Raw genomic sequence first — 17769 nt, 5'->3', positions numbered from 1 at the left:
CTCAGTATTCCACGTCCCAACATGAAAATAGTGTGTGCCAGGTATGCCGTAACACGGGGGTCCACTGTAATTGAAACACTACCGTATCATTTCTGTTTTGCGGGCCGAATCACTCCTTTGATGGCATGTAATAAGCTCCAGAGCCTGTTCAAAAACATCTCATCTCCTCCGCAGCACTTTAAACGCTGTTATGTTAATCCGACTATAAGCCGCACGGCGGCTAAACAAAGAAGCGATAATTGAAAAGTAAAGCAGAAGTGCTTAATTTTTGACGGCACGCCGGTTTTAAAAGAAGGCAGCACCCCCTGTGCTCCCAGCAGTTGATGTGAGAAACCCTGGTGAATCAAAGCTGCGGCTGGGCTCTCGGGGTTTCCACCCGTCCGTCGTCCATCGCTCGGCTAGGTTTTAATGCCCACCTGAGGGACTATAGGGGAGGGAAGCAAGGGGAAACCGAGGTTCTCTGACTTCACGTCGATACTTCTGCTTTCCAGCTGAGCAGAATCACAGCCTCTCTGCTCTTAACTAATCGAAATCTAAAGCCCACCCGCTCCACTTCTCTCATCTGGTCTTCCTCTCGCTCCACTTTCTCTTCATCCTCACCAACTTCAGGAACAAACTCCAAGCTTGTCGGCGCTAAACACACATATAGTCTCCTTTTGATCTCCTCCTCGCCCCGCACTTAACATCGACTTTCTTTCGTATTCGTTTTAAACGTTGACACACGAGGACTTTGTCCCACGTTTAAGTATGCACGGATTCTTTCTCAGGATTAAAGAAGACTGGATGCCAAGATGAGATGGGTCAGGAGACTCTGAGAATGGCAGATAAGCGCTGCACTTAAAATCGTTTGTAGCTATAAAAGTCTCCATGTAGCCTGCAGTGAGGCTTTTCATCCCAGTGCTGACTTCAAACCACCGGAGGGGGTATTAAAAAAATCCCAGCATGGTTGAACACCCAAGATGAGGTCTTGTGCCCATTGTTACCAATTTGTGACCAAACAAGTACATGAATCATTAAAAAAAATAACTTCAGTACTTTTCTGCACTGTAATTAAAAAAAAACTAAACAAAAAAATTCACTTTTCTAAATTTACACTGAGCATGATGACGTAAAATGACGTCAATAGAAAAGTGGAAAACCAAGGATGCTCCAAAGTGGCTGACAGGTTCTAGTTTTAAACACTGGCTGGCATGGGCATTAAAAGAAACATTTCAAAGTCTCCAATCCATCAATTAATCGACAAAAATAGCAATTTAAAAAGGAAATGAGGCCATTAGCATGACGTGATTAAATTGCAACCCTGGTTAGTGTTCGTATTATGTCTTTGTCCTTCAAGATTCAAGATTGAATCATTTATTGTGCTGACAAAAAATAAAACATTGAATAGAATCAAAAACATTTCTATAGGTAATCGCAATTAATTGCATTTTTTATAACTATTATCCACAAAGCTTGTAGTAGATAGCAAGCTTGGATTGAACATAAAATCATCAAAAATAAAAAGTTTCAACGACTATTCTAATAGTTTGCTTTGATCCTTTAAACCAGTGTTTGTCAAAGTGTGGTCCGCGGACCCCTGGGGGTCCATGGCCTGACTTCAGGGGTCCGTGAAATAATTTGGGGTACTAATGAAAAATTAGATACATTTGTTTCAAATTCATTTTCTTCTATATTAATTGTGATTGTATTTATGACTCTTCATAAAAGTAAGCAAGTCAACCAGATGAAAACATTTAAAAAATGTATTGATTTTGAAATTTGTCAAATTTACCCACATAATCCACACCACAATCAAAGAGCTTGATTATAAAACAAATATACTTGTTGGCAAATATGATATGAAGGTGAATGAAAAAAGGCACTTAGATTTGGCTTATATGATTTTTTGGTTTGTTTTGTTTCCACAAACATTTGCAATGGGGGTCCTGAAAATGTGATTTCCTAAAAGGGTGTCTGACTCCAAAACAATTTAAACAACTCTTTGCCTGCAAAATACAGCAGTTGAAGAAAACTACTAAACATGACTTATTGTTACATGCATTTTTTTATACTATTCTCATAAAAACAATTCTCAAAACTTCTCACTTGTAGGTTTAGCTGTGCCCATTAGCATCACTTTCCAGCAACGTATGTACTGTGTAAGGTCCTGTGGAGGTAATTCAAGCGTTTTACTCTGCCTTGCAAACTATGTCATTTTACTTGAAAGAGTTGCTCAATGGCTCATATGCGGGAAAAAAAAATATGCAAACATCCACCTTGTCTGTTTTTATGCCGAAGACTCCCCTATTCATCATAATTTACTATTTATTATTATTTATTTATTATTATTACCATTGTTTCCTTTGTTGAATAAGAATAAGAATTTCATTGTGTGGTATAATAATACTTTACATTTGACAAAAAAAACCTCTTGATCCTCTCTTGAATCTTCAGTTCAGATCCCGCAAAAAGCAAAGCGTAACAAGTTTTAATGAAAAGATGCGAGTGCATCAAATCGAATTGTTCCACGTTCAAATATGATCGCTATCGAGTCTTTTTTTATTTGAGAGGAAATGGCATATTCATGGTACTGAAAAATATATTCAAACGTATGCAAAATGACCAAATTGTAATCATACCTTATAGAGTCATATCAAAAATCAAATCATAATTCATTAAAAACAATATTGAATCATTTTAGTGGCAGTATGCATACCCCGGGTGTAAACAAAAAATTGCATTTGGAAAAGCTTACTTTCACAACAGTATAACAGTAAGTAATTACTTTGTTTTTCACAGACAAACTATTTTTTTTTCGGATCTCCAAAAAGATCTTACCCACGCATAACCCTGTAAACCATCAATATCTGTAAGATGGCATCGATTAACAGTAGATCCATTGCTAATCTTTTTTATCTTCACATCAAAATAATTTTGAAGGCTGAAACTTTGGGAACATCAATAACTTGAAAAATACACACACTCAAACAACTTGCCTTTTGGATTAAATCCAAAAGCATGTTTTGAGTCCCACTAAGACAGTGCTTCTCAGTTTTAAATCCCCCCAGAAAAGAGAAAACCTTTCACACTCCTCCACACTATAAATAAGATTATAATCTATAAAAATTGTGTAAATATATCTCAAGATGTAACCTTAACACAATATAAGCAACTTTCAACAGATGTTTACCACTTTTTACAGTGTTCAGACAGGGTGAAGGTTAGTCTAAAGCTGAAAAAAGTGCAATTAAAGTGCTTGAAAAAAAGATGCTACACTATTTGAGAATGACTGCACTAAGAGATGAAAAAAGTTTACACATTCTTAAGCGAGGGTGCGGAAAAGGCCAGGTTTAGGCGCAAAACAAAGCAAAGCACGCATCATCTACAGCGTGCTAATAAAGGTTGAAAGCTTCCCAGCAGTGAACTGAAAGTCTGAACAGTGTGATGAGGAACAGTGACCCCGTGACCTTCCTTCATTTAACACCCTTTACAGTCAAGAGTCTTACATGTTGTCTACACTCGCTTGTGTTGTTCATTGAATGCCTGCATGATGGAGCAGATACACTTGTGTACTAATCAATATATGTCGACACTTGGCTGCACACATACAGAAAGCCTGCAACTCAAGAGGTATGGAGCAGTTGTTCTCAACCTTTTTTCAATTATGTATCTCCCGTGAAGAATTTTTTTCAGTCAAGTATTCCCTGGACAGTGCAAGAATTTTTAGATGGAGAAAAAAAAAAGACTTAAAACACCCAGTGCAGTGCCATCCTTGTATGATTGCATAAACTTTGGATCTGCATTTTTTTTGTGGTATCTTATGTGTATTTTATTCAGTAACTCCGGAAGATAGACTATGTGACATTAGTATCTGTTGGGAAATTACATCACTAAATGACAATGGGTATGCATTTTGCAAAATAGTTATCGTCACTATAACACAGGTGAGAAGAAGTTGCTTAATATTCCAATTAATTTGCTCTTAATATGAAAAGCAAAACTGCATAGTTCCTACCAGGGCATTATAAAGCATTACATTTGATTTGCTGATACCTGCAGGAACCCTTTTGAAAACCTCACGTAGCACCCAATTTGAGCTAAAGTCAAGTATTAATAATGTTTATTGCTTTTAGAGTATAACATTTTTCAGATTGTATACCGCACCTTTTTTCTCATGATTTGAGCCCTGTGAATTTTAGTCCAGTGCATTTTTTTTGCTAGCCACCAGGAGACAATCCTCTGGTAAAGCAAATGTGTGTATCTGTTCAATGTGCCAACTATGAAATAGAACTGAAAAGATGTGAATCAATGACTGTGATCCAAATCTTTAAAAAATATTTTTAAAAATATAAAAAAAATATCCATGAACCAAATTCGATCTTGTATTAAAGTGTGATGTGAAAATGTTATATGCAATTTGTTTATATGTTCAATAACATAATTAACCAAAGGAGAAGAAAACAGAGGAAAGCACTATTGAAGTATTCAGTTTGAACTGCTATTTGATTCTGCAGTACTCTGTTGGTGTTTTGTTGAAAATATTCATTCATCTATTAATTTTCAATAACTATGTTGGCGCTAAACATGCAGGCATGTCTAGTCTGTTGAAAATAGGTCAAAAAAAGTTAAGAAAAAATAACTTCTTGTATACAATCTTGTGTAATTATCTGATGGTATGACCTGCAGCTTATCTGTGACAGAAATGTTTTTTTTTTTTTTTTGCTGCTGTGGCTTTATACCAGTGCGGCTTATAGTTCTGAATATACAGTACATGAACACTTGAAATCAACTTTTGACCAAATAATTCAAAAACAAAGCTAAATGGGAGTTTTCACAGTAAAAGTATACCCTGAACTGGTTTGCAACTTTTCAAACACAAAGTTTTTGTGTATTGTCTAAGCACGGAACTCTGCACTATGTAAACATGTCATCGATGGCATTTAATAAGAAATTATACATAGGTTAAGAACTATTTTCCTCTTGAAAGTTATTATTTTCCATCAAAAGGCACATTAAGTTTTTAAATGATTACTCAGTGACCTTTTTTTTTTTTTAATTTTGGTGAAAAACTACGTTGAAAAACGAAAACAAAATTTTCCATGATTACAGAATGTGAAGAATTTAATGTGAAGAATTTAATTCTTGACTTAACCATGACAAGCAAGGAAATAAATAATGCAACAATTCATCTTGTTCCATCTTTATTAGTCACAATGAAAACAAAAACACAGTATACCTACCACCAAACACGTATTTGATACACAGTGGATTCAAAGCTGTTGCAGAGGTCACATGCATGCACTACGCACATACACGTACGTTAATATCCATACGGCACAAGAACACAATACTCACAAACCACAAAAGGTGCACTGGTACAGAATAATACAATGTTGTCGAATTGATTGCTTCTATTACAATATGTTTGTTATTTTAATTGGAACTGAGTCAAAGTTACTTAAACTGAACATTTAGAAACCTGTAAAAACAGGCTATTGTTTGTAGTCTGCAGTGGCTATTAAATTTTACTGCGTTCACCAGTACTAACTAGAAAAAAAAAAAATTCTGACTGGCAGGAACATAATATTGTCTTAGCCTAGACAATTGAGCTGAAGTTGAGGAAGCTTACCCGACGGAGAAATAAGTTGCTAAAATGGACTTAAATTGTGCATCACATCATAATAACACAGATGAGTTAGGTAAGGTGACGCTATAACACGTGTCATAACCCTGAAGGTTTCTACCACATTGCATCATGCCACTCAAGCTTCTTCGCTTCACTTCTTCCATCAAAGAATGTTTTCATTTTCTTGGATGACTGATCTTCCTCACTTGTTACTTACTCTTCAGCTCTTCCTTTTTGCCTTCGTTTTCTCACTGTCTGCCCCCCTTGGGATGTCACAAAAAACAGCTTTTTTTTTTTCTAACTTGAGCATGCTGGAGAAAACCAAAGAGTAGATGTAATCATTTTACACACCTCTGTCCAAATGCCGATTGTGAAACAAAAATAAATCTCTTTCTCTCGTCCTTCCTCCCTCTCTATTTTAAACATGAAACGACCCTGACATTAGAATAGGGGTGTCTAGGAGTTTTTTTTTCTTTGCCTAAATTGAGATGAAACTTGTGAAAAGCTTTAACACTTGTGTTTACAGGTGTGTATCGGTGTTAGAAGCTTTCTGACACCTCTACTGCAAACTGACTGAGAATAGAGAGGAATAAACCACTGTAGGGAGAATGGATGCGTAATTGGTAAACACAATGGAAAATATTTTTAAAGAATAAGCTCACACTGCCTAAATAAGAATACAATTAAAAGTTAGCCACAAACCCATCACTTTATAGCTCTATAACACACATATATTCATGAATAATATTTCCTCTTTGTGCATAAAATCTGTATGGGGGGGAAACAAACAAACAGAGGAAATAGGTCCAGACCGCAATGATTTGCAAAAAGAAATACAAATGACCAATTTCCTTTTGTGTTTTAAATGTGCTTCCTCCATCCTCACCTATGCATAACTGTGCTGATTTATTCAGTGTTTGTACCGTCATCATGTTTTTGTTGCTATTAAACATTAAGTATGCGTAGTGCAAAACTGCAGTGGTAACTCACATACATATGCTCAGAAGCTTTAAATTGTAATTTTGTAGTCAAACCAGTGCATTTGTTTGCTTGAACATGGATTAGAAGAGGAAGCCGTTTTTGCATTTGCCCAAGTTGCAAGAGCCAAAAAAAGACATTGTGCAAGTTTAATACTAGACTACATTATACGGACGCTCTCATATTAATACTGTACATGTAGAGATTTCATTTTTTAGAATAGAGAAAAGTGGAAACAATCATAAGCATGTGCAAAAAAAACAAAAACAAAAAAAAACACCTTTTTCCTTGAAATATGTAAACTTCCAGTGGTATTTCTTATCAAATCATGACAGGGACTAAAGCTCATTCTCTCAATATTATTTGCTATGTTCTATTTAGGTCTATTTAACGAGTATTACACTTTAATTCTAAGCTGTGGTTTTAAGGGGTGTTTAAATGGCCAAAAATTCCATCAGGAAGCGTTTTATTCCTATTTTGATTGCATAATGGAATGTCAATCAATAGCAATGTTTTTTACACTAAAGTACATGAGTGGTTGAGTTAAAAGATGAGAGAATTCAAATTTCAATGAATCCCACTCCCACATAGATCGGGACGCAGATGTCAGGTGACATGATTTATACAGCAATAAAATAAAATGGTGTCGTAAAAATTCAACACAGTGAAAAAAAACCTAATTTGCTGGAACAATACAGGTTGACATCAAATAAATAGAAATGAATGCTGGGACCTCTTAGCTGGGAAAACTAACAAATAATGAGGAATGACGAAGTTATACATTTCTAAAACAAAATTAATGCAAATAAGAATGTAAGTTGTGTGTTCCAGCTAATATATATATTATCAAGTGAAGTCCTTCATGAGCATCGCAGTGGGAAATAAAATAATACTATATACAAAAACATACCTACATTTGGAGTGGATTTGTTCTTTCCTAGGTAAGACTTCAAATAAATTCTATTAAAATGGTTTGGTTGCTTTTAAGCCTTTAAACCTAGCCTCAGTTATAATCTATATGATTTTGAAAATAAAATTTGCACAATTGGCTCCACAAAAACCTTGAAGCTGGAGTTTGTCTCGATCTATCCGTGGAGTGAAATTTCATGATTTTGATCACATTTACACCATGAAACGGTGCTCCTTGCCGTCATGTGCCATCAGGATGACGTTCCGGTTGGAGGTCCAGATAAGACGGGCGAGCTTCAAGTGGTTCTGGGAGCCAGGAGACGCCGGCTGGACCGGAGGAACCTGGTAGGTCTTAATGCAGCGCAGCTGAGGGGCTGAGTTTAACATTCCGATGCTGCCCAGCAGACTGGTGTTCATCTAAGTTGGGGCAAATTCCAAAAGTATTCTGCTTTACTCAATGTCCATATTTGAGTACCGTATTTCACAGTGTACACGTTGAGTTGTTTTCCCCTCATTTTCAACCCCCATATTAGGGGGGTCGACTTATAACCATTACCATGACTCATTATGAAAAGGAAAAAAGGGCTTGACTTGTCTCCTCTAGCCCTTAGACGTGAGCTTGGATGTCGGCAGGTGAGGGGAAAAACAGCGCTCTGATCTCGCAACAGTCGTCACTTGGGTAAAGAACATCTCAAGTAAGATGATCAGCAAATCATCTCTGAAGACCTCCATTGCAAACACATTGGAGGGGTCCGAAGATGACTACCCATGGAAGAGTAACAAGGATGTTTGAACGATTGACAAGGAAATAGGAGAGGACGTCCACTTGTTAAATGGGAGGAGCAATTTGTCATGTCAGATGGTGATGTTGACTTTTATGGCTTTTGACAAATTAATATTCAGCTGTGTAAATAAAAAAAAAAAAGATCATTCAAATCGTTTTATTGTTGTAACATTTGCGCACATTGCCTCGCACTTGCCCCGTTACCGCCCCACTCCGACCCCCATAACTGCAACAATATGTTATCCGATATACGATGAAGAAAGGTGTCTAAGAGTACTGTAATTTCGTCATTTTAATAACAAACACCATGTGTTAATTGGGCAGCCATGACTACACAAGTCAGGGGTAGACTTATACTCGCGTTTTTGTAAAATTCACCCAAATTGAAGTAAAAAAAAAAAGGGGGGGGTGGACTTATAAGCGAGGTCGACTTGTACTCGGAGAAATATGGTAGTTGCTTGTGCTCAATTTACACTAAGCCTATATGGCACACATTCCAACAAATGTAATGATAAAATATGTAACATATTGATGGCCAAAAAGCAAAATCTTTCATTTGAAATCAGTTCTGATGTAAGCATCAAGTGTAAATTTTGAAAATTACATTTTGATCGGGAGCTTTGGTCCGGTGACCTTTCCTGTCACAACATACGGTGGGATTACATTGCAGTCATTCTTAATATGAAAATCCTTCATGGTGTCATCATCCAAAGAGAGAAAAGTCCTTAACTCATTCAATGCCAGGAACGTATTTTCACATTTTTTTAAGAGTCCAGACATTCAATCCCAGATACTTAAGTATTGATTTAATACTGAAGTATCTTTGGTTTTATAGCTGGACCCTTAAAAAAACGTGAAAATACGTCCCTGGCATTGGCTAAGTTAAGAAGTTAAGAATTTTATATTTTGTCTGGTTACCATTATTTTCATTACCATTATTTGGAAATAATCTAAACATTGTTGTTAATGGACTGATTATTTTTTGGAGCATAAAAGGGAATCACGTACAACTTTATGTGCATATAATACAAAAGAAATTTTTGCATATTATTTACCTGCCAGAAGGAGATGTGACTGTCAGCATTGGAGTAGGTTGCCAGGTAACGCCCATCAGGGGCAAATGACACTGCTGTGATTGGGCCTTTATGACCATGGATATTCTAGATGGAAATAGAGAGAAAGTCACAATGGAAGCTTCAAAATCTGATGTCCGATTTGTACTAATGTGCAGTAATATAAAATAATTAAACCAGGTAGCAGTGACGTACCGGTAATTTTTCACTCATTCACTGCCGTTGACGGCAACAGACGAAGATCCATTTCTTAGTTTTGCTGGCAGTAACTGTGTTTATCGAGTTGGAACACTTACAAATTTTGAATGATATTTTAAAATCAATTTTATTATGATGCAAAACACATCCCGGAACAGAACATTGTGTTTAAAAAAAATCTCTCACACTCTTGTAACAGTTTCACAATGATTACTTTGGGTTTTGGAAGCTGTCACACAATCTTAACTCCCCACTTCAAAAAATTCCATTTTATGATAATAAAGATATGATGAAGAACAAATGTTGGTCCTTGTTGAAATTTCATTGAGACGAAGCAGCAAATCTCAGGATTTTTCTTGACACTAAGTGTTTGGTTTGAGCAAGATAATTCCATCAGGTGAGGGACCGGCTTGGGGTCCAACAGATGCTGCCATTCGCCACCACAACCCGCAAGACGAAATAAAGCAGGGCTGCATTGTGTGTAACCAAATAAAGTGTCCCACCAGATGAAAGGTGTGTAACGCAATAAAGGCCCTCGCAGAAATCTCCATCCGACCCTGCCAGTGACTGGGATTAGAAACGCTCACCACTAGATGAGATTAAGGCACGTCGCCTTGGGCACCCAAGACCCTGAAATTATAGCCCATCTGTGGTTATAGAAAAGAAAAATATAATACTAAAATGAAATGAAAATCTTATTTTTCTACTTGGTTCTTTTCCTTCATATTAGATCCCAGTTGTGTTGGCTAGAATTATTAGATTTTTTTTTCCAGCCTTCCAAGCCAATCTCAGTCTTTTCAGACCCACATAATCACCCCTCAAAACCATTTCATGTTTCTGTACTAGGTTTCCATTACCTGCTTTTAGGCAACATCCCAATCCCTATTTCTCATTGCTTTATCCCCTGTTAGTCAATTATTTTATCAAGAGTATGTTACATCTTTTGGATGCGCACGACAGTGCTGGTGTGACTTACCTGTAGTCACATCTGTATGTAAAAATCAATCATTTATAAAACTACAAAAAAAAAAAAAAAAGAACACGGTAGACTTGATGACAATAGACAATAGTAGACAATAGAAGAAGACTCAAATCAATATAGAGTAATTTCTGATTACTGTAATTCCCCAAATATAAGAACCACACACAAAAACTTTGGCAACAATGTAAAACCTATAACAAAACAGAATAAATCTCGTTTTCCTAAACTCTTCATACTATCTTGTGTTCATATACATGCATTATTTTGTTGTGCGTAAAGATGAGTGTGTTTCAGATTTTCCAACAATGTGAGTGTCAGTGAACGCCGATCCAGTATAAATGGATGCACTGGAAGCAGTTGTTTTTCCTTTTCCTCGCCATGCGGTTTGAGTTCATTTTACCAAAAATACTCTAAGTTGCACAGCATACGTGTCTCACCAAGTTTATGAGTGTGTACATGTCAAAAGCCTGCAATTGATATACGCATCAAATGGAATACCTTCCGCGTTCTCTAACAGGAGCACGGGACTACTTACCTTGCAACTCTTCATTGAATCAGCTGGAGACATCATAACTTTTATATGATCATCTCAGTTTTAGTATTATTCCTCTGTGTGAAGAAGGATGGACTCGGACAGAGGTTCAGCCTGCTCGCTTCTTTTATTGTAAATAATGCCAGGTAAAAAGAGCGGCAACAGGCACTTGTAGCTAACAGTCACTTGATGTCCACCTGCTTTCTTTCCCCGTTACGGTAATTATTGCAAGTAAGAATACATCCGATATAAAATGCACCTCTTTGCGTCTAAACTCAGCTTATGAAGCTGACATAAATCTTTCTCGAAGGGTGTCGAAAACAAAAACAAAAAAAGAATTTTTTAGTTACCGTTTATAGGACGTACCCATACTTTTAAACTTCATTGAAAAAAAAATGCATCTTATATTTGGAGAATTACGGCAGTTAAGGAACAGATGTGGAATTGGCACGATGGAGGCATGGATATGATAAAGAGGTGGAAGTTTGATTGGTCAGCTGAATTTTTAAAATCCTCAAATATTTGTGTGGTGAACATGTCTCATTTAACATACCTGGCATTTTCCAGTGCGAACATCATAAAGGGCCACCGAACCTTGACGAGCGCCGACAGCAATACGGTGGCTGCGGTCGCAGTAACCCACCATATAGAACCTGAAGAAGTTCCCAATAAGTAGACATAAAGACACTGAACGTGACACAGTAATAAAGTGGTCCCCAACCTTTTTTCTGTCACGTGCCAGTTGAGAGACGTACATACTTTCTGTGTACCGGGTGAGGTGCAACCGACTTTGCATTCTTGCGTTTAACTTGCCAGTTTTAAGGCATTGAGACAGAAAACATGTTGTATACAACATAGGTGTTGAACTGCAGTCCTCAATAGACGGTGTCCGGCGTTTTCTAACCTTCTCTCTCAAAAACACCTGATTAAAATAATTAGGATAATTTTCAAGCTCCTGTAGAGGTTACTAATGAGCTAATCATTTGAATCAGGTGTGTTGGGGAGAGAACATTGTAAAACACACAGGATACCGGCCCTCAAGGACTGGAGTTTAACACCTATGGTATACAACCACATTTTATAAACATAGGCAAAATACTTAAACAAAAAATTACTAATTTTAAAAGTTAATCCACGTTTCATCCAACACTAAAACAAATGTAGAACAAAATTTAAATTGAACACGCCTAATTGTACAAGAAAATAAAACATTTCAAAGTTATAATGCAGCATTAACATCTTATAAACTTGTAAATGTGCATTATCAAATTAGGACACTTGATTGCTGCTCTAGTGTGGTGGCCAAACAACTATTTAATAGTGGCCCAACTGCTAAATAATGTTTACACGGGCAGGCAACATTCCTTGCACAACCGCTTCAAAAAACCTTCACAGATGCCAAGTCATCATGGCTGTCTATCAGCTTTGTGTCATTGTTATTATTATTTTCAGTTTACTTCTTTCATTTCGTGGCTATTCATTTCAAAATGCAAACTAGAAGGAAAAACTTGACTCTTTTGACTGCCGTTGAGCAGGTTTACAACATAAACCTGAACAAAATATTCATGCAGCTGGTCACAATTCTCAATTTTATAATCACCTAGCCTTACTAATATTGCTCCTCGTTAATTGACGAAGTGGGCGAGTTGTTTGACATATGTTCCACATTTGCAGTATTTGTGAGGACCGATACAATGGTTGGGGACTACTGCCATAACAAATATGCAGTTCCTTCATCCTCACATAAACATACTTGCAAATTGCAGGAAAACACTCTTGCAGCCCTTTCTTCTTCACTAAAGACCCTTCAATGCAGTACATGATGATATCCATCACCTAAGGATGAGAAAATGATATAAAGATGGAAGCTGTGTGCCTTTGTATATTGTAAAAGAAAATTACATAATCAATAAAAATGTTGATGGTCATGGAAACCTAGAGAAGAATGTAAAATCTCATTTTGTGCTGACTATCATTGGTTAAAGTAGAAAACTGCTGAATATGATTACCTCGACAAGCAAGTCTACAACGTCTCCAGGCATCTTTTCTATCAGGATGTCTATCACTCTTAATATTTCAGTCTTGGCTCGAGCGAGAGTGGTGGTGTGAACGTTCTGCTGTGACTGAGAGTTAGCCTGGGCTGCATTGTATCGATGGACCTGCAAAATAGAACCCAAATGTGATATCAATACAATCAATGTCATTTCTATTCTAAGGTCCGTTCCTTTATACATAGATCTGTGTCAACATCCACAGGCACTTTGAATTCATTTGGTCTCACCTCTCTTGCAATAGTGGTGATGAAGGCTGGCGGCCGGGCAGTGGCAATAAGAGAGAGGGCGTGTCGGGCTGAGCGAGCCGAATCTGCAGGTGGGTTGAGCGGCAAACCCATGGTAATACTGTCAATGGAAAAATGGAGGAAGAGTAGTTTTGATTGATAAGGTGATGTTGGGACGTATTATTCTTCATTTTCGAGACAGCGCATTCGCCTCACAGTGCAGAGGTCGTACGTTTGCTTCTGACTCCGGCCCTGCGATGTGGTGTCCATGTTTTACCCATGCCTGCATTCTGGTTACTAGGGTTTCTTCCCACATTCCCCAAAAAATCAGCAGTAGCTCTAACGGCATGACTCATCTGTAAAGTGGTCGTCTTCCAACCGAGAGATTGTGGGTTTGATCCCCGACCATTGTGGCCATGTCGAAGTATTCTTGAGCAAGACACTGAAACACCAGTTGGTACTGCAGATGAAATGTAGTCTCTTGGCTATTTCTGGTGCAATTAGAGAAATGTTCATTAATATTAAACAAATAAATAAACTAATTTGTCCTTCTGCGTTTGTGAGCATGGTTGTTTGTCTTTGTGATTGGCTGGCAGCATACTGCCGGAAGATAGCTGGGATGGGCTCCAGAACGTCCTCGAACCTTGAGAGAATAAGCGGCTATTATAATGGATGGAGGTTTTTAAAAATGGATTTTCATTATGATTCTACACATAATGATCAAAGCATGTCCATATTGCTCGAGTCGAGCAGAATTCTTATGTCTTAAAAATTGACAAATTGCACATGGCATCATCAAAAAAGGGCAAATCATTTTCAACACATTAGCTTTTTCAGTCATTTGCAAAGATAACTCCTGGGGAAATAACATAAAGCGATTTATGAAAAGGTATGAAATGGTCCAAATTTGGAAATAGGAGTGAGTGAGTGAGTGAGTGAGTGAGTGAGTGAGTGAGTGAGTGAAACAGAGCATGAGAGAGCGCGTGCGAGAGAGAGGAAGGGAAGGAGAGAAGGGAAGGAAAGAGAAGGACGGAGTGAGAAAAGAGGGAGACAGAAAGAACGTGATGGAGCCATAGAGACAGAGAGAGAGAGCTAGAGAGACTTGCAAATATATGAAGTGAAGAGATTAGTGGGCAGCTTATAATGTCAAGGCTGAGTCAATGGGAGCCATTCAGCAGACAACTGCATAATGGACTCCCACAATGCAACAAGAATTAGACACACATAACACACACACACACACTCCCGAACAGCTGGCCCCTCACTTGGCTGTATATGTGTGACAGAGGTTGAAAAGAAAAAAAAAAGGCAAGGGAGGGCGAGCTAGGCCTTGTTAACATATGAGTGAGGCAGGGAGGAGAGAAAGGGCATGAAAAAGAGAGAGCGAAGGGGTTGACTTGCACGATTCCTCTCCTCTGATTACAGATCACAGCCACAGATTAACACGGGCAATATATTAGCAATAAATCAGCAATGCTGAAATGTTTAATTTCATTTATAGTGTTGGCTGTAATTGGAAACAGTCACAATATTGATAGAAGGCAGGAGTGCAAGGAGCTAATTGTACTGAAAACCGATGAGGTTAATGACCAACATTAAGGACAAGTAATGAAATAATCTAAATTATCATTATCATTGAGTATCACACACACATTCACGCACGCACTTGATGTTGAAGTCATTTACTCTACACGCCTACACTGAAAAACAACCCAAAAAAGATGACCATTTTTTTTTGGGCTTAGATGTCCAACTGTCAATAATAATGTTTTTAGGGTGATGTAGGGTGGATATACATACTGTATTTATGAAACACGTAACTGTCAATGAACATTATATAAGAACAAAAAAAATCATACAAAGCAAACGCTTGAAATGCTCAGCGGGAGGAGTAAAGTGAAAAGTGAAACAACTGTACGTACCAAGTACATATAATGGGTCACAATTTTTGATATCTTGCAATTATAATTCAACTCACATTTTAAACAAATTCAAAGGAAGAAGCAGTTTGCGTTGTGCTGTGATAGCCAATACAGCATAGAGATAATCCGCTCAATGACCCCCCCTCACCCACACACACACACCCACACACACACGCACACACACACACACAAACATAGTGATAAAAGGAAGCTATTGATTGTGATGTGTAAGGAAAGAGCTAATAACATCAGTCACATTGTGTGAATTATTGCGAGCAGAAATCAACACCACGCTGATTTGACAGGTTAAACGTTTGACTTGCTGAGTAAATTATAGACTGGTTGCCTTTGGAGTGGACTAAAATTCTAGGGTTTGGCTTTGTATAGTGGGTTGAACAATAGAGATACATTTAAAGAAGAACATAATTAAATCAAATTAACGTACTGACATTAAAACTTTTGGACTTTGCAGGGGTGAGTTGGAAGTGGCTGGCATGTGTTGACAAACGATAACATTGTTTCTTTTCTCATAAATGCAAATGTAACATACAAGTCAAATAGTTTGTTTGAATGCGTGATTTAACTTGAGTTGTAACAATGACTTAAATAATAATTGATTATCAAATGAATTACTTCTGATAATCCATGCATTAAAGTATTTGGATACCGTTGTTAAATTTAAAATTGTCCAGGTTCTCAATCAATGTTATCCGATTGCTGTATATACACACTCACAAAAGGATCTGTTCAAACTGCTGCCATTAGGTAGAAACTACAGGAGCCTGAGGGCCAGGACTGCCAGGGTGGCAAACAAGCCACTCACAAACCATCCGGATTCTCAACAAATCTCTCACACACTAATCTGCCTCTTACTACATGCATAAAAAATATTTTGCACTAATATTTTGCACTACATAATATTTGGACAAAAATTAGTAGCACCATTGTTTCGGCTGTTGTTTCATTGGTATTTATTGCTATTTTTATTGATATTTATTTATTGCTCGAAAATGGAATGTTGTCTGCTACTCGGGGAAGTTAACGGAATAAGAATTTCATGGTGTGGCATAATAAATCTATACATATGACAATAAAACTCTTGAATCTTGAATATATTAATGAAAGCAGACTGTTTTTCTTTGCGTTTAATCATAAGAAAATGTTTTATTGAAATTTGGAAATCAATGATCAACATTTTTTGGCAGTTCTCTAACATTACAGATCAAATCAGTGACTGAATCATGATGAATTCATTTCAATATGAACTTAAGACATTTTTTTTAATAAAGGCAGGGAAATAATTATTACAAAGAGATTTTTCATTGAACTGAAAAAAAATAGATGAATTAATCATCAAACTAACTTACGATTACAAAATCATTTTATGATCATATATATATATATATATATATATATATATATATATATATATATATATATATATATATGAAAAAATTCTAATCAAAATTTCAAGTGTGAACCTTATGTCTGTTAACGACCTGAAATGAGGGGCTTTAGTTTCAGTTAGTGCCAGAAACGTTAGAAAAATTGCATGGTCTTTGAATGAAGGGCCTTTTTTGAGAAAAGAAATAAATGCAGTAGGTAAAGTGTCCGTCTGTAGACTCGTGGTCTGTTATTGAAAATGTCTAAAGTGTGCCCAAACCTTCCACAACGGGGCTTGTCCCATCCTGTATGTGTACAAAAAAGGATTATCACGTTCACTCACTCACTCACTCACTCGCACAAGGCGCTCTGTAAGGAGTGTATTGATGACTAGTAGTGTGCAACAGGAACAAAGAATCTGACTGTGATACAGCTGCATGGAAATACAAGCTTCTGTGTGCACATGCGCTTCTTTTCAGCCAGCATTCAACTCCTCATATAGCGTCTTCTCCTTTCCCTAAATTGCAGGGATAATGCGAGTAATTAAAGCAGGTACACTCTGCCTTATGCATGGATTGTAGCTATCCTTAAAAAGAAATAAAAAAAACCCTGTGTCTTAAACTAAACGTGTCACTTCAAAAATATTGTTTAAAAAGGAAGTGGAGAACTGGATTCCTTTTTAACAATAATCAAATACATTTGTTTTTCTCTTTATAAGTGATGGCAACATTTTTTTTTAATAATCCCCTACTTTTGAAGCTCCCTTCACTTTGAAATGTACTGGCCAAACTGAATCATGTTTAGTCCTTTGCGCACACACACACAAACACACTCTCACACCCAACAGACAGCAGACATATTCATACTCATTAAACCAGACTAGTGTGTCTCGGGTTTCAGACTTAACGAAATCAGTTCATGGAGACTATAGCGATTTCTGCCACACTCACTTATCTCATGTATGATGCACCATACACAAGATGAGGCTTTGTGAAATGCGTTCTCTTTCATACTGAAAATTTCACTCATTGAAGGGCAACAACAAACAATTATTTTAAGAATTGCTTAATGTCAATTATTATGTCAACTAACCAATGAATGAAAAAAGACTTAATTTCCATATCT

The 17769-nt window shown here is 37.0% G+C and overlaps 1 protein-coding gene across 2 annotated transcripts in view; it reads right to left on the bottom strand.

The window, feature by feature from the left end:
- Positions 1 to 5163: 5163 nt before the first annotated feature.
- The window catches only part of wdr7 (WD repeat domain 7), a 69713-nt gene continuing 57107 nt past the window's right edge, over positions 5164 to 17769 (bottom strand). For both annotated transcript variants that reach the window (XM_088435135.1, XM_088435136.1), the window contains 6 exons: positions 13343 to 13460; positions 13071 to 13220; positions 12815 to 12897; positions 11615 to 11714; positions 9332 to 9436; positions 5164 to 7909 (listed from right to left, as the gene is read on the bottom strand). In XM_088435135.1, coding sequence (XP_088291261.1) covers positions 7706 to 7909; positions 9332 to 9436; positions 11615 to 11714; positions 12815 to 12897; positions 13071 to 13220; positions 13343 to 13460 — 760 coding nt within the window. In that variant the 3' untranslated portion in view covers positions 5164 to 7705. The remainder of the gene's footprint in view (positions 7910 to 9331; positions 9437 to 11614; positions 11715 to 12814; positions 12898 to 13070; positions 13221 to 13342; positions 13461 to 17769) is intronic.

The sequence above is a fragment of the Hippichthys cyanospilos genome, chromosome 15 (genome assembly GCF_059441005.1).
Source record: "Hippichthys cyanospilos isolate Australia breed blue-spotted pipefish chromosome 15, RoL_Hcya_1.0, whole genome shotgun sequence".
In the NCBI taxonomy this organism is placed as follows: Eukaryota; Metazoa; Chordata; class Actinopteri; order Syngnathiformes; family Syngnathidae; genus Hippichthys; species Hippichthys cyanospilos.
Note: the sequence above shows the minus strand (reverse complement) of the source record. Positions and strands in the feature narration are given on the sequence as shown.